Source organism: Aythya fuligula, chromosome 8, assembly GCF_009819795.1.
Source record: "Aythya fuligula isolate bAytFul2 chromosome 8, bAytFul2.pri, whole genome shotgun sequence".
Lineage (NCBI taxonomy): Eukaryota > Metazoa > Chordata > Aves > Anseriformes > Anatidae > Aythya > Aythya fuligula.
The window spans coordinates 26,548,226-26,569,735 of NC_045566.1; the positions used below are offsets into that span (position 1 = coordinate 26,548,226).

The 21,510-nt window shown below is 38.4% G+C and overlaps 2 protein-coding genes across 2 annotated transcripts; one reads left to right on the forward strand and one right to left on the reverse strand.

Annotated features, from left to right (window-relative positions):
• Positions 1–1,720: 1,720 nt before the first annotated feature.
• PRPF38B (pre-mRNA processing factor 38B) lies at positions 1,721–10,572 on the reverse strand. The gene is made up of 6 exons (XM_032192456.1): positions 10,287–10,572; positions 7,298–7,366; positions 6,838–6,989; positions 6,693–6,753; positions 4,086–4,309; positions 1,721–3,798 (listed from the first exon to the last, which is right to left on the reverse strand). Exons 1-6 carry the CDS (start codon positions 10,569–10,571, stop codon positions 2,940–2,942), a joined length of 1,650 nt encoding a protein of 549 aa, XP_032048347.1. The 5' UTR covers position 10,572; the 3' UTR covers positions 1,721–2,939.
• Positions 10,573–10,891: 319 nt separating this feature from the next.
• Positions 10,892–19,612, forward strand: HENMT1 (HEN methyltransferase 1). Its single transcript, XM_032192077.1, has 7 exons — positions 10,892–10,951; positions 13,951–14,082; positions 14,925–15,037; positions 16,149–16,283; positions 16,559–16,741; positions 17,469–17,646; positions 19,202–19,612. Exons 2-7 carry the CDS (start codon positions 13,966–13,968, stop codon positions 19,610–19,612), a joined length of 1,137 nt encoding a protein of 378 aa, XP_032047968.1. The 5' UTR covers positions 10,892–10,951; positions 13,951–13,965.
• Positions 19,613–21,510: the final 1,898 nt, after the last annotated feature.

Below are 21,510 nucleotides of genomic sequence, written 5' to 3' on the forward strand. Positions count from 1 at the left end.
AGAGAAATGACTACATAGGTGTGTCAATATGATCAAACACTATGGACGCACGGTAAAACGTGGAAACTTCAAGTTCACAGTGTTAGACTTGTTGCACCTTTAACCTCAGAACAGAGTAATTAAACAGGCTCTTGTCAGAACAAAGCTCTGTAACCATGCCTCCTGGGAGAAATGAAGTTTTACAGAACTTCCTCCAACAACCAGGAGACAAATCAGCGCTGCAGCTTGTACTGCTAGCTACCACATCAGACCTATCAGCACTCCACAGATCTTACCGTTTCTGATCAGAGCTGTTGTGGAAGTTCTTTGGATCTGTTCCTTCAGGTTTCAAGGACAGTAGCACAAATTAAAATGGCATCAGAAAGACAAAAAGAATTAAAGAGTCCCGGTATCCAAACCCAAGAGCTGTAAGATACTAAATCCCAATAATTTAAGACAGGTGTCTTGGTTTAAATGATTTTCACATTTTGGTCAGTCACAAATATTGTGCTATCCCCTACATTGCTAGCTCAAGTACACTATACAGATCAAATCAGGTCCAAGAGTCAAAAAGTCCTATTTATTGAAAAAAGGCAAAGTCCTCAAATTATTGCATTTGTAAGAGACACTGGCATGGGCTGGCCTTTGCACAAGCTGTATCAAAACGTTCACTATTGTCATTAGAGTAAGACAGCTCTATCCACTTTAAGGAGATCGTTTCTCCTGTATCTGGATTTTGTCTGCAAATAAACCAATCCTTCACCGTAACTCCAAGCAATGGGAAAAGAGAAGCACTGAAGACAACTTGAAATCAGTAATTAATTTTCCCTGGCATAATGAACACTGGCCTTACAGCTGCTCTGCCACAAAATACACTTATTTCAGAAACTCAGTGGCTGAAGGTTAAAAGCTTACAAGCCCTCCAGTAGCAAATAAGGTGTTCCACAGACATCAAAGCTGTCCTAATTCTTTTGAAAAAATCCTTCCAGACTCTCCTGGTGGACTGCAAGGTTAGTTCTAATCATCTACTAATCAAGGTATTTCTTGAATGGCCAACACAGCTTTTCTCCTCTGCCACTAAAAGTTCAAACACTGCAATTAAATTGCGGTGAAACTTGTTAAAGGATACACTTAGTTTCAAGCTCAGATTTTAAATTCAGATAAAAATATAACACCAACTAAACAACCTCATTATCGACGCTTCTCATACTGCTGATCATGGTGACAAAAGAAAGACTAACTCCTTGCAAAGCACTAAGTGCAGAGAGGAAGAAAAAATTGAGTTTGTTATTTTTGCTTCCTTAACTCCTACAGAATGAATGGTATTATCAGAAATCAAGCACTTTTTTTCTCCTCATGAAAGATTAGTGACAAGGTAAGAATTGTTTTACTACAGTAGGATTTAAGATAAATATTTAGTGAATACTCAGGAAAATGGTGTAAGAAAATGTTAATATTTCAATATATTATACCTAGATGACCTGCATCAGACAGAAGCAAAAAAGGCACAAACATCAATTTATTCCTACCTTCACTTCACTTCAAGACCCTAACTTAAGTCACCCGCACGTTCTTCCCATTTCCCGGGCTACTCCATTTCTTTGTTAGTTACATGTTCTACATAAGGTACCTGTTACATAAAAGGCCTTATTCATAAAGTGTCACTTGGTTTAAAATGAAAGATGGAGGAACACAAACACTTCAACTGGCAATAAGCATGCAGGGAAAAGCTGAGACCCAATACAAAGGAATTAATTGAGAGTTTATTCCAGATGGTTCTCCTCACTTAGTATACAAGTCAGAATAGTCTATCAAATAAGCCTGGACTTTAATGAAATGGATTTTGTTTTTCCCTATAATGCATTTTGGTTTTTGCTTCTAACAACCTGTTTAAAAAAAATCTGCCAGATGAAACGTTCTGCACAAACTGCAATCTTCCTATTTGTAGAAAATATGACTTAAAAAAGGACACTATCAGGTAATTCATATTTTAAATGTTTACACTTAGAAAAATGCTTTGGAAGCTTGAAACTGAAATCTTTTGTAATGATCTTCTTCCTCCTACCTCCCTCTTCCCATCTTAAATGCCTTTATTAGCCCAGGATTACCATAAATGACAGAGTGCAGCTGCTGATTAAAAACATTAGAAGACCACAAATGGATGAACTGTATAAAAGAATTGGAAGCTTACATGATTATTTTTTTTCCCAAACAAAATGCATAGATGGCTACAGTACTCATCCATCAACCTTTACAGTATCTGCTTGAGGTAGCCTTCCTAAAGAGTTACTAAACAAGCCCCAACACAATCTAAAACCTTTGCATCAAAACCACTATCTCCTTCAAAGTCCACTCTCAGTTTAACACCAGCGGTGATCAACAACATAATACATTTTAAAAGCTTTTGAAAACAGCAGGTACAGTGGACATAAACGTTATTCTAAATCTGCAGCCCTCCATGTACGTTGTATGCACATAAATATCTCAGCTATATTACACATTCAAGATCCACCCCTAAAATTGCCATACTATTATGTAAAGCACAGCCATGCTAACTTCAGGATACAAACCATAATTCCACGTCTACAAAATGCAAGTAGAATTAGTGGCAGTTTATTGCCTCATACAAATTTAACCAACATGGCAACCATGCCAAAGGAATTAAAACATTTTCAGGACATATGTACAGACTGTACATTTCAGAAACATCTGAACAATAAAAATGCAAGAACAATCTCTGCATTACGAATTAAACTAAACAAATGGTTCGAAACCGTCGATGTGTTGAATGGGTTTACAAAGGCACTTCCCTACCCAAAATAGGAAATGACAATCTGCAGCCTAGAGGGAGGTCGGAGAAGAGTGCTCATCAACTACTGCACAATCTCAACTTTAAGAAAAAATAAGCAGGATTTAATCAAACATTTATAGGATTCAATGTGATCCACTTCCGAAAGAGTTCACACAGTCTCATCTTTGTTTTTGTGTTGCTTTTCTTGGCTCTCTCGCTCTGTACTTTGGCTCCTTCGACGATCGTGTTTGTCTGAATGGTCCTTGCTATCACTGGGATCGTGTTTGTGGGAACGGTCTTTGCTTCTACTACGCTTTCTAGATCTTTCTTTACTGGGACTGTGGTCTCGTTTTTTGGACTTCTCGACACTATCTGTTCTTCCTCTGCTTCTGCTCCTACTTCGTTTATTTGATTTCTCTTTGCTTTCGCTTTTATGTTTACTTGATTTCTCTTTGCTCCTGCTTCTGCTGCGCTTACCTGTATTCTTACTTCGACTTCTACTCCTATGCTTTCTTTCCCGGCTTCGACTTCTACTATGTTTTCTCTCTTTTTTGGAATCCCTCTTATCATCCCGGTGTTTCTTGTCATCTTTGTCATCCTTGTGTCTTCTCTCTTCTGGATCTCCCTTACTTCTCCTTTCTTTTGATCTTTCTCTAGACCGATCGCTATCTTTTTCCCTCTCGCTACCTCTCTCCTTGTCATAATCTCTCTCTTTTTTCCGGCTGCGTTCATTCTCTTTCTCTCGCTCCCTGTCCCTGTCTCGTCTATCTCCTTTCCTGTCACGACTCCGACTACGGCTTCTGTACCGTTCCCTGCTTCTGCTTCGTCTCCGTTCTAGCGTGCGATCAGTGCTTCGAGATCTCCGCCTTTCTTTCTCTCTCTCCTTAGCTTCACGTTCTAATCTCTGCCGTTCCCTCTCTCTTTCTAGCTCTCTGTCAAAGCTAGATGATCCATGGGGTTCCCGGTGATGACTTCTGCTTCTGGATCTTCTGGGAGACCTCCTGGGACTGATGGAACGCCTTGGAGACCTTTAAAAAAAAAAAAAAAAAAGGATATTCAGTAAGAAACACACTCTTAAAAGCAGAGGGAATCTCCTTACTTTCCAATTTAAATACAGGCTGTGTATGTGAAGTATAATCTTGAATACCAAGTATCCTGCAAATACTATATCATCTAATCTTAGCCATTAGCATTCATAAACACTTTGGGCTGTTGCCCTGAAACTCATCTCATTGAAAAAAAAAAGACATTTCTGGTAGTAAGTCATTCAATATTGACATTTCAATGTTAATTTTCAAAATAACATGCATATGACCTTGAACGTCTACGTTCTACATGCCGGTCTATTTCTTCCATTCCCTCCTTGCCATCTTTCTTGATTTTTCTGGGTCTGCTTTTAATTTGTTGGTCGATAGTTTTCTGGACTGGCACAGGAATTCTTGGAAACAATGTGGAAAACCATTCCAGCTTAGTGAGGAAGGAACGAAGCATCTCCCCGATGGTCATAACACAGCCCCCGCCTGCCTTCACGTCCAAGTCCTACAAAATACAAACAAAAAGTATTCTGATGGTCAAACATATTCTTTACTGACTTTCAAAAAAAATGCTGCTACATTACTGCCCTCTTGAAGTCTCATGACTATGAAAGTTTACTTGTCTTTTATTCTAATACATTTCCTTAGAAAACTTCAAACTCTGTACCCTTTGCATTTGGCAGTATGTTACAGATAGGGCCTGGGACTTAACACAAATGCATGCAGGAACACGCTAATCCTGCAGCCATCTGGGTGGTAAGGGACTGTCAATGAGGAGATTAAGACAAAATCCCCTTACAGTCTGGTTACATGGTATGATCTTGTATTTTATATAAATGCCACAAAGTTGAGAAGTCCTCTCAAACTACATTTAATACTTCATTTTGTGGATGCACAACTGCGTACCATCATACCCAACCCTGCGGCCTAAATCATTTAAGAACTACATCATTGCCTATCTAAAAATGATCACAGAAAAATCTGGAGTACAAAATGGCATCCTACCAAAATTGGAAGCAATAGCAAACCAACTGCCATGAAGCAGTGAGGTTTCTAATTTAGAAACATGTAAAAAAATAAATAAATGAACAAATAATTGGAAACGCATAATCCATGATGACCATTGTCTCTGAAAAGGGTCATTACCGCATGAAGGCCTTCTTGCTATGCCCTCTCACAGCTCAGGACATGTTAGTCAGCTATTGTCAGTCCCAAACCTATAGTGCAAGCACACAAGGAAAGTGAGATTTGTTATCTAAACAGGAAGAGAAAATCTAAATGTAAAACTGCTTGCACTCACACACATTTAAGTGTTCAGATATACAGTATTTCCAAATATAATCGCTGCAGAGATCTAAAGAAGAAAAAAAGGAGTTAAACGTAGCACCTGGAGAGTACGTACAGTTAAACAAAATAAACGTAAGAAGCATTTTGAAAGAAACCCTGGGAAGTTTTTCTTTTTCACGGCAGCATGAGAAAAGATGAACTGCTTCCATATGCTTAAGAACTGGAAGAAAAAAGAATCCTGTAGGTTTAAATAATTTTATAGATAAGTTGGCTTCATCCTTCAAGTTTGACCAGGACTGGTAAGAAACTTAGGAAAAACAGCCCCAAGGCACCTTTTCCTACATAATGCAACGCTACTGAAAGCAGCTTGGAAAGAAACACTAATTCCAAAAAAAAACAGCATTCCAATGGGATATTTTCAACAACACACAAGTATGTCCTGATAACCAATCTTCCTGGTAAAGTTTAACGCAGCACTGCAGAGTTGATAATAACTAGCTCCTCCTAGGGGAGAAGGAGGGTATCACAGCTATGCAATCAAGATTTAAATTTGTTTTGATTTTGTTACAAACATACAATAATATCAAGTTCCCTGAAATAACTGCTACCTTTGCACATTGTTTTTGAAACTTAACATGAAGGAAGCTGTTTAAATACACTGTATGGCATGTCAGTTGGAGGTATAATTAACACTTCTTTAATACAAGTATTTGGATATCATTCGCAACTACACGTGAAGTTTCTTGAAGTAGACACCTACTGTCACACTGAAGAGGGCAAATGACTTTGCCTGTCCAATTCCCCAACCATGGGATGCAATTTTAAACGTGCTAAATAAATACAAATCGCCACACTACATAGCTGACTATCTACCTTGAAACTTCACCCACAAGCTCCTTGTCCATTTCTCCAAACAGTAAACAGGACTAAAGGCATTATCCTACCCTACAGGATAATAATGCCACCTTCTTTACTGCATTTTTTAAGTTATCAACTCATGTTGCTTTTTAGTGCCCCTTACCGAAGACAGTAAGGTCAATAACATCACTTGATGCAGCAGTTGTTGGTTACTCCTCCCCAGAAATGCTGCCTTTATTTATTCCAAAACATAAAAGCAATTACCAGAGAGATTTTTTTGGTAATTTCATCTTATTCTAAGGTGAATGTTGGTTTCTACTACATACTTTCCACTCTTCATGTGAATACCAACTCCTTCCATCCCAGTAATAAACAGGAAAGACCAATTTAGCACTCAGTACTTACTATACCTTGTTAAAATAATGATTTTGTCTTGAAAAAAGCATACAGAACCCACACTCAGCCTACTGCCCATTCTGATTTAATGAAACTCTTTTGCATGGCATCATAGTATTTGACACAGAAACATCCTCATCAACTGAAAACTCCGTTACATCTTGGAAATCCAAGCAAAATGACCCAGGTCCCAGCTCTGATCTGCTTTCTGCACCATTTAATGAAAGAATACAATAACAATATTATTTGCAGCATTCAAACTACAGCAAAACTTATCAGTCTTTAATCCTAAAGCAGTTATATGAAAAGAAACAAAAGAAAACAAATTATTACCCTCGGCGACATACCTCTTCATCATCAAGAAAGGATTCAAACCAGTCCCATAGATCTGTAGGTGGTTGTGTGTACCTTTAAGTACAAAAAGAATGCAAAAGCTTTAATGCAACTTTCTGTACAGTAAACTGGTCATTAGCTGACTGTATTGACACTTACCTAATATACATAAATCCAAGAGCCCTAATATATGGAGAGTCTGTATGAGTTATAAGGCCCATCACTTGCTTACGGGTCAGCTTCAGTGTAAATAATTTGTAGAGCAGACAAAAGGCAGTGGACACAATTCCTCCAGTTCCAACACCACGGACCTTTCAAAAAAAAGTTAGGTGATGATACAGGAAGCCACAAAATCTTTATCCAGTATCTACAAACATACAGTAACTAATACAGGATGAATTCTAAATCTACAAATGTAATTACGTGAACAAAGTAACACTACTTGCCTCCACAGTTTCAGCTCCTCTGGAAGCAAGGGGAATATACCAACTCTTTGTAATAAATCCTTTTACATGTAGGGACTTAGCCAACAACCAACATACAAGAAGTTTCAGCTATGCTTGGGAAATGTTTTCTATCAGACACAGAAAAACGTAAGAAGGCACGTACTTCTACTTACCCCTCCACACATTCCTGTCTGGCCTGCTGTTTTTCTACTCCCCTTTTCCCATGGTTCAACATGTGTAACCTGAAAGGGTGGGGGAAACAAAATAAAGTTACAATTATAACCTCCATAATGTTTAGCTGCCTATACAAACTTTATTTAGACAACGGGTTTCCTAAATCAATCTTGAATAGCATGTTAGAAGACAAACTCAAAACCAAGTCTGCTCCGTCCCTAAAGCAGAGCATTTGGCTTTTTTAATGCATTAAAAAAACAATACCCCCAAATCATGGATGAAGTAAAAACAAAGGTACCATCTCAAGTGTCTTATTCTATACTCCAGTTTCAAATACTCCATGACTAAAACACATCATTACTATTTTCAGTGGTGACTAAATGACCTTTATTTAAACTGTCTCAAGTTCAGTGATACCTGCTGGTGACAAAAATCTAGTCTCATATCCAGAAATCTCATTTATGCAGTGAGCTTAACTAGAGATTTCTTCTGAGTATTACCTACAATTAGAAAAAAATTAAGATGCCTACAACATAGTGTTTTAATCTAACAAGCTGATGTTATTTTTCTTGTAGACTGCAATGATGATACTGTAGATGATGATCTTGAAGACCGCAATGAAAAATCCTAGGTAAAATGCTTCCTACATAATAAGGAATAAAGTTTGCCCAATTCAAATCTTCTTGCACTCTAAATGCATCTCAAAAGACCATAATTAGCCATCATTCCTTAAATATGACAATAAGAGTCAAATTAAGAATCATAAGAAGGCCCAAACTATTTGACATAGTGAAATTCAGAGAAGAAATGTCTGTGTTAATGAACAAGTAGATTTCCTAAATACAACTTAAAACCAGGAAAAAAAAGTGCAAAGCACACCGTGGTATTACGCATGACTGGGGATAAAGGCATGTGGCCAAGAGGCACGGTAGTTGAGATATTACAGTTCTTGACCAGTACATGAAATAAAGCTAAGTACATACACAATCACTGGAAATCCTAGAGATACTAATGGACAAAGGAAGCTGCTGAACTGTTTTTGACAGCTGCTGTCTTATCCGAATGTGAAAGCTGAGAGATGCCAATACTACATGATTTGAAATCCACAACTTCCCACGTTATTAGCATCACGTGAGAAGTTCAGAAATGCTACATAAATAATAGTGCATACCCTTCAAATTACTTCGTTTTGCCTCAAACTAAAAACTGCTTTTCATATCCTATAAAAGGTTTAAGTGTGACACTATCACAATAGTAATCCCCAATTTTTCCTTCTTAAGTTACAGTTACATTTTTAATCATACAAGTCTCGATCCTTCAAAGACTACTGCACGCACTCAACTTGTTGGAAGTACACAGATGAAATGAAGTTGAGGAAGAGCACAGAGATGTAAGATCAGGAATAAAGAAAGAAGTCACCCATTTTGCAGATACAGCACTAAAACAGATAAAGAGAAAACTAGAACTACATGTGAATTAATGTAAGTATCTACAAAGAATCTCTATTTTCAATAACAGATCCTACCACTACCTGTCTGTGTTAATTTAGAACTTTTTCTCCTACATCTCCAGCACCCAACATTTGATTTTATTTATTTATTTATTTATTTTAAAGTGAGCCATTTATTCTGGTTCCTAAAACAAATACGCCTAAAAATACTCGTGCTGCAGTGGATATTGTGCTCATTTAAAAAAAAAAAAAAAAAAAGGAAAAAAAATCAGGAAGAAAAATGGAGACCGTAAGTTATTCAACATGATTCAGGAACCTGAAAATATAAGCAGAACTGAAGTCTTGTGAGTATCAGCTAAGTACCTGAACTACGGGGCCATTTTCTGCCTCACATATACTATTTATGAGTAAGTCAGGGTCTGAACATTCTCTTCAACGTGCATTTTTGAGTCAAATAACTGTCAAGTTCAGTAAATCTTATTTATAAGGAATTAATATATTGATACCTAATGATGCATCCAAATTCTTCTCCAATTTAAGATGAAGCCACTTATGGAATGAAACGCTAGGACAAGCAAATAGAACTAGCTGAACTATTGCAGTTGAGCTCTACCAATATAAAGAAGGTGGAACACATCAATCATTTTTGATCTCATCTGAAGAGATCCACCTAACAAATGTTACGTTCTCAAATTTCCTCCAAATGTCTTAAATCAATTTTGAGCTCTTGACCTCAGTTGCAAAAATAAACTTTGCTGTTTTACACTCCAACAAATATTTTTTTTTATCTCATATGCAGCAAGTGCTAAGTTTACTAACAAGCTTTCTCTATAATCTATGTTACTCAAAGTACTAAAAAAAAAAAAATTAAATAGTCTGCTTGAAGTGCCGAAGTCCAATCAGAGATGTGTTGTCAACCCGAGGAACAACACACTGTCTTCATAAGCGCGTGCAAACAACATCAAAGATCTTAAAGTGCTTCCAAAGAGTTATTTTTCACAATTATGGTGACTTGACTTGCCTCTGTTAAATGGATGCTTTTTTTTTTCTTTCAAAGAACTGAAATCTGTTTAGTGACCCAGTAACGTTACTGAGGAGAATCAACATCCCTCAAAGAGAATCCCCATAGTGTCCTACCTACAGCTGACTGAAAACATCAACCTGAATTATCAAAGTTCTGCTCTCGTTATCAGAACAAAGAACGAGGCTGTGCTGACGAGCGTTAATTATGCATACCTCTACCTGGGAGAGCGGCTCGATGGAAGCCTCGCTGCAAAACTGATTCAATCCTGCTAACAAAACAAGAACCGAGACAGGGGTGCGCTGACGGTTATCCTCCCAGCACATCCAACCTAACGCCAGGAGGGACGCTAGGAAGAAACTGGGTTTGATTGGGAAGAGAGCCAGTGGATTTTAGTGGTAAGAGCGCCATTGGGGCAATCCCGATGGAGCCGAGGCAGAAGGGCCACACGCAAGCTGCTGCGGCGAGCACCTCCTACCCGCCCGGCCGGCCCTGAGGGCCCCCCGCAGCCCCTCACCTTGAAGTAGATCTCGTCCACCACCTCGTGGTACGTCTTGAGCTCGTAGAGCTGCACCTTGAAGTAGGGCGAGGAGAGGATGTTGGTGAGGATCATGGGGTTGAGGTTCATGGTCTTCTCGTTGCCCCACAGCGGCAGCACGTTGCCCTGCTTGCCGGAGGCCGCCGGCTTCGGGGCGCCGCTCTGCAGCTGCTGCTGGCCCGGGGCGGCGGCGCCGGCCTGGTGCTGCGCCGCCTGCTGCCCCTGGCAGTTGCCGGCGCCCACGGCGGGGCTGTTGTTGGCCATGGCGGCGGCGCGGGGCCTGCGGGGCGGCGGCGGCCGCGGCGGGACCGGGCGGGACGCGGCGGGACGGGACGGGCGCTGCCTCCGCCGACGGCCGACAAGATGGCGGCCCCCGCGGAAGTGACGCCCGCGCCTTCCGGGGCCGAGCCCGCCAATCCCCGCGGGGCCGCGCGGCCGGGCTGGGGGGAGGGGCTCGCGGAGAGCGGGAGCGGCGCCTCACGGGGCGGTTACGGCCGTTAAACGGCACGGGGGGCGACAGGGCTGCGCTTAGGCGTCCTGTGCCGCTTTTATGATAGCTTTTATGATAATTGCTAACAGGGAACAACAAACTGCGCCGGTTTTGGCTGGGATATCTGAGAGACAAATTCAACTTACGTTTTCAGGTTGTATTTAACTTATTACTCTAGTTTCCCACAGTTTTTTTCGTTGCATGCTCTTTTAAAAGCAACCCCCCACACACACACCTATTAAACCCATTATTTGGGTTTAATATTTTTGCCTCACCAACAAAAGGGAGACAATGCAAGGTTTAGAAGAATAGTAAAGGCGCTGTAAACACCAAATGGCTGCAACAAAACAAAAATTCCACCAAAGTTACGGCAAACTGTGCATGGTGGAAGAAAACAAACCTGGTTGTACACGCAGACACGAGATCCAGGTTGCTCAGCTCGTCAGGAAACGAGTGGAGGGTGAAGTTGATGTGGAAGCATTCATGGAAATGACCTCTCTACACTTAGGCGATTTAACACCAATTGAGATTTTGAATTTAAAAAATTAAAATTGGAAATGAATACCACTGGAAGTAGCAATACACTACCTTCACTCTTCATTACACACCCAAGATTCAAGACCTGAGAAAGAGTACCTCATCTTCATTACTCAGGTCTCTTAATCTACCTTGGAGCAGTGCTCATACTATAGCATTATCGGACCACGGCAGTTAACAGTTTCTCTAAACTGCCTGCTCTGCTATCTAGGCTTTTCATTCCTGTTTTCTAAGAATAACTTCACCAGCTGCCCTTTGGCCTGCACTTCCATGTCATCTAATTTCCAACAATTGGAGGACTCTGCTCTCATCATCATCATTGCTTCTGCAGTAAACATCCACTTAATCTACAAAATTAAAAGAACTAATCACAAAATAAATTCTGAAATAGAATCTTTATAGCAATAAAGTAATCTTATTCTGCAGGCAGCTAGAGTAGTAACTTTACTTTTAGGGGTTGTTTTATTTGTTTGTTTAGCATAGCCTTGACTCTTTGAGCATGTCCTTCATTATTCTTGCATAATCACTTCAAGACAGCTTGCATTTGTTATCATTTATATTGCCACAATTGTTTATTCACATATTTCTCTTTTCCTCTTGGAATATTTAGTGTGTTTCAAAAACTCAATGTTCTTCCTCTGTAAAAGTGATCATTTTTGCAATTTTTAGACAGTTCCTCTTTTGCGGTGATGCCGCAAGCTTAAGTTTAGCTGGAACCTATAATCCATTTGCTTCAAATTAGATTTTCTTCCCTCAGGCATCCCAGCTGGTCTTCATACAGAATCAGAGCCAAAAGAAAAAAAAAATCAACAAGAGAGTGATTTTGACTTGCAAAGAGTAAGGAACTACATATAATTACAAAAAAGGAAGATGATGGTGATGTGTGTAAGAGCTCATTTCTCATTCACATAGATTAATTGAGAATTTTTCTGGAACAGGCATGATCTGTTAGTTGAAGCTGAGAAGAAAGACGGTAATACCTAGTCATAAAACAATCTTAAATTTGGTTTGAGCGGAATGATTGTTAGCTCTTGAGTGATAGATTAAATAGTACTGATACGTGGATTTTCCTGTCAAACGTCAGTGTGGACTAGTGTCTTCTGGCAGCGGCACTGCATTAGCTTTCTTTTGCTATCATATTTAATTATATGTATTGCAACTTTAAAGGGAAAGTACAGGATCTCCACACCGTTGTTTTTCTCATCCCAAGAGCATTAAATAAATGTCAGCAGTTTAGGATTTCTTGATTAATGCATTTCCACTGTGAGATGCATTTCTTTATTTATAACCACGATTCGTTGCTTTCTTTGTAGTACAAATAGAATTAATTCCATAAGAATAACCCACAGAATTTTGCTGAAATTTATTTTCTGGTAATTTTGAAGGATTGACAAACAGCAGTACATTTTGGAGTACTGTTAGAAAATCGTACAAATTAACATGTTACTATAAATAGAATTTTGTAGGATACCAGAATCTATAGAATATTTAAGCCAGGACATACAAGACTAATAATGAACTATATCATCTCTCTCTGAGGTAGAAAAATATTATGTGCAGTATATAGATGGTACAATTGAAATGGAGATACTAAATGATGGTTGAAGGCTAAATAATAACAGCCCAAAAGAGCAAATGCATTATAAACCACAGAGCTTTCATCAGACATTCCGAGTATCAACCTATCACATCTTGCTCACGTGTCCTTGTTACAGTGTGTTTTCCAAAATCAAAACCTAATTGAAAGGTAAAATGAATTTACTGGATTAATCTGAAGGATTTCATGGGGATTACTGTCCAGGCAAGTGTTTCTGTGTATGGCCAGCTTTGGCCGTATGGGTCCTTAAGTCTGCCGGGAGGAAAAATCCTACAAAAAATGATTGGTCAGGTTTTATATATCCTTTAAAGTAAATTTCCTGTATGATTAGAGATTGGTAATACTGCAGCACTTATTTAAAGCCTGTTTGCCATCCGCATTCTGTTTGGCTTACTAGCTCTCAGGCTGCCTTGCCCGTGCTCTGGTCAGCACTTGAGCTGTTGTAACGAAAGGAGTTGTAGAATTGTAGACCTGCTACTCACACGAGAAGTGAGTATGAGCAAGAGGCCAGCACTGCTGCTCTAAGGTAACTGAGGGACGAGCTACCCCGGCCCCTCTCCGCTCCCTCCTACTGCCCCTGGGGCCACCTGTGGGAGGTGGGCGGTGGGGGAGAGGATGGAGGGCGAGGCGCCAGTGGGCGCTGACGCTGAGAAATAGATTTTTTCTGTCCTTGACGGAAAAGTTAAGGAAGGTTTGATGTTGTAGTCGTGCCAACACCATGGAGGATGGCCATGTTCTGGAGGGGGAAGAACAATAAATTATGAAACATGCGTTTTTAAAAATGTATATCATATATGATTGCTTTATAAAAGGGTTATTCCCATCACTGTACGTGGATGGGGCAGCTACAGCCTAGTTGTGCTAATTCCTGTTTTTTTGTCATTCTGTAAACACAACAGGGACCAGGCCTTCCCCTGCCTAATTGTTAATTTGTTGCCAATGAAGACAGCAAATTCTGTATTTTGACATTATAGAGTACTTAAGAAAATCTTTTTTTATATATTTATTATTTATTTCAGACTTACCAAAATACAATGGATAAGAACTTTCAAGAAGAACGGTGTACTGGCTTGATCAAGTTCACACCACCATTGTACAAACAGCGGTACCAGTTTGTTAAAGATTTAGTGGGAAAATACAAACCTAAGAAGGTTGGTATATTTTGTCTTTTTGCATTATAAATTTGAAAAAAATATATATATTAAGTATCTCAGAAAGGTGGGAAATGACTAAATAATCCGGTGACCTAATTAGCAAGCAACAGTACTGGAGGAACTACTGTTAAAACCAAACTGCTTAGAGAGAAATCTTATGATGTTTGTTTGTTTTATCAGGAATTAATAAAATTAATGCTAGTTGATGGGAAAAGGGGAAATATGAACAAGAAAAATGCCTTAGCATTTCCTATCTTGGAGAGTAGTTAGCATTCTGGTTGTAATTTAATGTTGAAGACTTCAGTTCAAGTGTCTCTCATCATAGTGTTTTTGTTTTTTAAAAAACTTTCTAAAGCTTTTAGGTCCACGTACAGTATTGGGTTTACATCATCATTGACAGATGCTTTCAGATGAGAAGTGACGTTAACAGTGTGGGATTATGTAAGGCTAACTTTTCTCCACCTAAAAGTCTGATTGATGACTCCTGTTCCTCCTCCAAGCTATCCTGGGGCTGGTGAGCCTACAGCTTTAATACTTACTCCCTCCAATCACTGAAGTATGATATTATGCCTTCATGTGGAAGGCATTCTCTGGAGTCAGTGAATGATGTACATGTGTTTGTTTATAGCTCTAATAACAAAAGGTCAACCCACTTTAAGCATCTTGTAAGATCCTCATATTATTTTTAACATTTTCTTAACTTTGTCTAGCCTGCTAGAAGTTAGAATCATGAAACGTTTTATCATTATGATATTTTGATTATAAATACAGAATTATTTATGAAAGTCTCAAATTATTTAATGTGCAAGTGCTCCATATTTCTAATATCTAATTTACAGGTGGCAGATTTAGGATGCGCAGACTGTACACTACTCTGGATGCTGAAATTCTACAATTGCATTGAAGTGTTAGCTGGGCTAGATATCTGTGCAAGTGTGATGAAAGAGAAAATGTAAGCTTTTGCATTGTGTTTTTTTGAGGCTTATGATTGGTTTGACCTACTGGCAAGATACATAATTTATTGTCAGTCATTTCAAAATGAGGGTAAATGCAGAAATACCAGCTTCGCAAATGGAGGGCTATCCATTGCTAATTGGTTATGATGCAGGCTGTGTCAGATTTGCTGGGAGGGTTGCTGGGCTATCCCCTAGTGCAGCAGAAGGCTGTGCTCATGGAGTGGCCATGAAGGTGTGTACATCTGAGAAATAGACTATTTGGAAAGGTACAAATACCTCGTGTGTAGCTGATGTTACTCAGTTTATGCTCATACATGAGATAATTGTATGCAAAACTGATCTTTTTGAAACGGGCACATTACACTTCTGGTCACTGTGGTGGTGCCTTCGTTTTTGTTCACCCATTTGAAATGGGAAGGCTAGCTCAGTGGTTTGTGTTTGACTTATAAAGCTCTAAAACTTGAAGTTTATATGATGCTTGAGGCATGGGGCAGACTTCTGAGGAACAACAAAGTTTTTCTCTTGAAAGCTGTTTTCAATTCAAAGCTTGATACGGTTTCAATGAATAGGTATCATCTAGATGCTGACCTTGTCATTTGCTCTTTCTCAAGAATGAAGAAAATAAACCTTTTATTAAGTTTAATGTTTATTTGTATTTTTTTTTCTGATGTAGTATTTCAGAATTAAATTTGCACATATATTTTACTTTACTTTCACTTTTTTTTTTTTTAATTTGAAAAAATATGTTAATATGCTTGCTTCATAACTTCTCCCAAAATCCTGTAAAGCAGGTCTAAAACAGACTTACCGTGTTTCTAGAGTTGAGCTATTTTCAGAATTTACAGTATCTTCTCTGTGCAAGTGCCTTGAATATAGTGAAAATTTTTGTAAACTTGAAGGACAATTGCTGGCTTAATTCCTCTGCTCTTTCTGACCTATTGCAGATGGTCATCAAACATGCTTTTGTGTTGTTGTTGTTCTATAAATATTTAACTTTTTGGAGATTTCCAAAGTACCTAGGCAGGGCATTTGCTAGTACAGTTGCATGCAAAATTCATCTTGTCCTAAGGGCCTTTGTATGGTATCGTGTTTTTAATGCTTTTGTAGGCACAGGTTGTATCCTCTTCCTGCTGATTATTTGCAGCCATCTGAAAGATCCCTAACTGTTACACTGCATCACGGCTCAGTTGCTCATGAAGATCCCTGCATGCTTGGTTTTGACTTGGTGACATGCATTGAATTGTGAGTATTAGGCCAACATGCTGTGTTTTTCTAAACTCATTAGGGTTTAAGAATTTTATTCATAATCTAAACAAGACTTGATCAAACCTCTCAAATAGAGGAGTAGCAAAATGTGGCATCTTCTAAGTTGTGCTTAAAATTAATTACACCAAGAAATTCAAGTGGTGCTAGCTCATTGTGGCAAAAGGAGATGCCACAATTTTAATTTGATTGGCTAAGAAAATTAAAATGCAGTAGGGCCTTCTTAAAGGACATATGTAAATGTGTGCTTGCAGGATAGAGCACCTGGAAGAATCAGAGCTAGAGAAGTTTCCTGAAGTGGTGTTTGGTTTCATGGCTCCAAACATGGTGGTTATCAGTACTCCAAATTCTGAATTTAACCCCTTGCTTCCAGGAGTGACAGTTTTCAGGCATCAAGACCACAAATTTGAATGGGATCGAGCACAATTTCAAAGTTGGTGAGTTTACTAACCATCTGCAGACAGCTTTGAGTGCTAAGTAATGTGAAAGAGGAATATAGATTCAGAGGGGTTTGTATATGTGGGTTGCTCTCAGAGTCTGACGCCTACTGATTTGGTGAAATGTTTCTTGGCTGTTGTAAATAGTTAAGTATGCTCTGTGGGTTTTGTGTTTTATGATGAGTTGGCTTGCTTTTACTGTAACTGCTCTGCAAAAAAATATTTAAATTTTTTCATACATTACTGTTACAGTTAATGTGTTTCAAGTGTAAAGTACTAAATAAGCCCTTTCACATAGTAATACCCTGCTGTAGAAAAGCTTTGTGGAAACAGAAGGATTGTGCTCACTATGTACGGTGTGTAATCAAGGCACTCAGTTACCCTGGGCCTTTCTGTAATAGCACACGAGCAGATTTATGAAATAATAATTACAATAGAAGAATGGTTTAAATAAAGTTAATGATGGTTTAGTGGATTCTGGCACAACAAAAGACTTGATGCAAAACATGCAACCATGAGAGGGTTGAACAAGATACAGCAGTAAGTTTTGGTTGCCTAAGTTTCTGATACTAAATGATTCAGACTGGTAGGAATACAGTTATGGCTCTGATCCAGCAGAAGCCTTTATAGTGCTTATCTTCAGGCATGTATTCTCGCATCTGTGGGAATGCATCTTTATCGCATTAAAGATGAATATTTATTATGATCAAAACATGTTTTCTTTTAGGGCTTTAGATGCTGCTAAACGCTATGGTTACTCAGTGGAATTTACTGGTGTAGGGAACCCACCAACAGGAATGGAGGATGTTGGCTTTTGTACCCAAATAGCTGTGTTTGTTAAAAAATATCCTCAAACCAGTGAACCAGCGCAGTCTAAGAAACCCACTGAAGCAGCTTACAAAACAGTAAGTATTCTTTTTTTCTTTAGGAAGATGAATGTAGAATAAAACTTTCTACGACCTGCTGGTGAAGCTGTTCTTGCTATAGTCTACTGTTGCTGTCTGGTCTTAGCTCCAATTAACACAATCCAATCACCTCAAAAAACTCAGAGTCTATGACTTGCGTTTCTAATTGTATGAAGGCCTTTAACGTCTAAATTTTTTGCTAAATAGCAATATGGATAATTATTCTTGTTCTACCAGACTGTTATCCTTAGAATGAAAATTCTCCTTTCTTACAGGTATACTCTGACACTGTAATTTTCCTCTAATCACTTTTTACTTTATCATAAGGCCGTTAAGTCTGTTGGCACTGATACAGACTGTTTCACGTGCGTACAAAATAAAAAGCATGAAGAAGAATTTCTAAACATGTATGTTTTGAAGAACTGCATAACCTTGTCAAATATACTACTTAAGGCGTTTTCCTGAAATTGCATTGACAAGAGCTGTTTTCTGTGGTTGGCCTTACTGTCTAGTGTTTCTTACACCCTAACTTTAGGGTTTTCAGGTAACTGGTTCAGGCTTTTTGCAAAGTCATAGGATCTTGCGAAGTACCCAGTTCTCTAGTGGTACACAGGAAATCTTTCTTTTCTTTATTGTTGTTTTTAGGACTAAGTGGTTTGAAGTTTTGTGTTAAAGGTTTGTGTATACCTGTTCTTAAGAAAACAAACAAAAAAAAACAGCAAAACCAACAAAAGACCTTTTTGGACCAATTGTTTTATGATTAGATACACGTAGTTCTTTGTGACTGAGGGATATTGGTTTCAGTGACACACTTCTGTATTCCCTTGCTGTGCTCTTAGGACTGGTGTAGATCCAACATTTTTACATAGTTCTGTAACCATTTTGTGGGAATAAATCAACAGTTCAGGATCTCATCAGAAAGTAATGAGAAATTGTTTTAGACTCCAACTTCAGTGGCAGTGTTTGGTAGTGTTTTGGTATAAGGCAGTTACTAGTAAGCTAGTGGGTATGATGTTGTCTACCAGATTTCTTTAACTTCTTGGAGTATAGCTCAGCATAGCACATAAAGCATGTTCACTGATTTTTGATGTCACAATGTTTTTTAGCATTCTCCGCATCTGAGAGAAACTTGTAATGGTTTGCTCTGAAAACAGAACAAAAGGCATATTTGCAGTCCCAGTTTCTAGATTAATTTAGAACCTATGTAGCCGTGGAATTGTCACCAGAGCCTCGTGATCAGTAACGTGTGAAGAGAATGATTAAAAAGAATTAAATAATTGCAGGGCTTTACCTGGCCTGATTTAAAAGTACAACTTGTAGATTAAAGCCTGATTTTTATTTTTTAATTTATTACCTTTTCTAATCACCACTGTAGTTCTAATGTATAAAATCAAGTCATATTGTCCAGTTTTTCAGTACCTGAAATGTTTAAAGTCCAAAAATGAAGCAGGACTGAATCAAAGTGGTTTGCATTTTAGAAGCTTTTCGACAAGTGAGTGTTTAAAATCAGAATCTGTGGTAATATGTGTTTTGTATGTTCCTGCATGTTGTAAAGGTCTTCAGAGCAGTGTATCCAAGTCTTAAAGATGAGAAGTACCTGCAGAATGCAGTGGTCAGTGAAGTTATGTTCACAGCACATGCCATTAAGCGAAGTCTGCTGGACCATTTAGTGTCAGAACAGGAGGACTATGATGATGATCCTACTGAGAGCAAATTGCAACTCCAACGTTCAGTGAACTGTTTTTCAGAAGATCTTGAAACACTGGCTGTTGAAAAAAGCATGGAGCCACTTACCAGTGAAAGTGTGGTTTATATACCTCTAAGGAAAATATTTTCTTTTCCTAAAGTGAACCGACTTTGTGGCACCTTTGAGAAGTTGCGTGAGCTTATTACTGGCAAGGTCACACTGAGCAGCGATGGTTCTGCTGTGGTGCTCGATACTGACCATGAAAATGAAGAGAATTAGATCACAGATTTCTCATTTAAAGTTAAATTAAAGTAATGAAAATATTGACTTTAGTAGCTATAGAATGGTATGTTCTGTATGCTAACTATAACCACAAAATCATTCTTAAACTTAAACTCAGTTGTGTATCCGTTCTGACAAAGATTCATAATCACACTTGGGATTTTGAGGTGGAGTATCAGGTGCTAAAAAAGAATTCATTTCATGAAGCAAAATTAATTGTGTGTTTGCCATTATGATGTTGAAGCTATCATGACCTAGACTCTTGGTAATATTTTGCTAGCTTCAAGGGTGGTTGATAACACAGAACTACGTTGTCATGCTGAATAATAGTGTCAGACATAGATTTGGGGCAAGGTTGTTTTTTGTTTTTAATAGAACAAAATTTATGAATGCCTTGTTCAAGATGAGCATGTGCCCAGCCTTGGTAAAAAACAAATGTTATTCTAGTAGATGTCTGTGACATTCCAGTTTAAAGGTCAGTAAATTCAACAGTCAGAGAAAGTACCAGGATGTTGAATTTAAGGTGACAGACAAGGGGGATTTAGCCCTATGTCTTTATCCAGTCTCTTGTTAACTGCTGGTTGGGAAAATAATATGCATCTCGCAACTTTCCAGAAGCTGAATTTCAGCAATTTGAAACTACTATCTTTGACTGTTGTGTTTTTGAAAAAATGAAAACCCTGTCATTATGAATGCCAACCTGGACCCAGTTATGAAAAAAAATCTGCATTTTCATGCATGTAGAGATGGTTAATTAAAAGGCTGCATTTATCTTTCAAAATATCATTGGCAGCCTGGAATAAGCTAGTACTATTGGAACTGATTGATGTTTGTGAAACAGGATTTTTGCAGTTTTCTGAAAATAAAAAAAAAATAATGTGTAAGCCGTGACTGTTTCTTAGAGAGGATGGTTGCATTCTACCATACATTTTTTTTGAGTTTGTTTAAAGTTGGTCCAGGTGACAGACTAGGCATAAAAGGAAAAGGCAGCTGTAATTCTCGGAATTGAGAGGTGGTATGTAGTCTATAGCAGGCTGTGTTTCAAGGAAAAGGGAATTACTTACAGTGTTCTGTCTGAATATGTATATATATTTTTAAAAGAAGCTTACTTTAACTTTCCTTTGTGGGAGATTGTTCTCCCACAAAAAAATAGTCATGGATTATTAAAAGTAATATACTAGTTAGAAGTACTTATTAGAATTAATTAAAATTAATCTTGAATACAATATTAAGAATGGTTTCACTTTTGAAAATGAACTTGCCATACTCTCTACGTTACAAAGTAAGCATAGCTGTTTGAGAGTGGGCATGGTAGCACTGCTTTGCTATTAGAAAATCCCCACAGTTCACTGTATGGTTTAGCGTAGTTAGGGTTTTGTACCATGGAGCTTCTTCCCGTGTAGTCTCTTCTTGAAACATTACTTCAGTGTGCTTTGTAGCATGGTCGATTGAAAGTGAGGAAAACGGAGGGGGGAGAGGATCTGTCCGATTTGGAATGACAGGTGCTTTGAGTGCTGTATTCAGGTAGCATCTCATTACAGGGATGTCTTGTGAACAGCCAAGAGTGTATACAAGTACACACTTGTCTTCTGCAAATGTCGTACCCCTAAGTCTTCATAGCTCTATTTAGAAAATGGATGAGGTGAATATTTGGTGGACTGAGCTGAGGGACACAAACAGTAATCCAATTTTTAAGGGCTCGATGAATTCTACCTTTCTTCTTTGTAAAAGGGTAGAGGTGTTGTTGTTTTTTGTTGTTTTTTTGTTTGTTTTTTAATGATATTTTGGGCAAGTATCAGGTCTTATATTCTTGCTTATGCCTTTCCTGCGCAAAAATCTAATGTCAAATGACAGATGTTTGGCCATATCTGTTCAGTGTTCCTTACTACATGTAT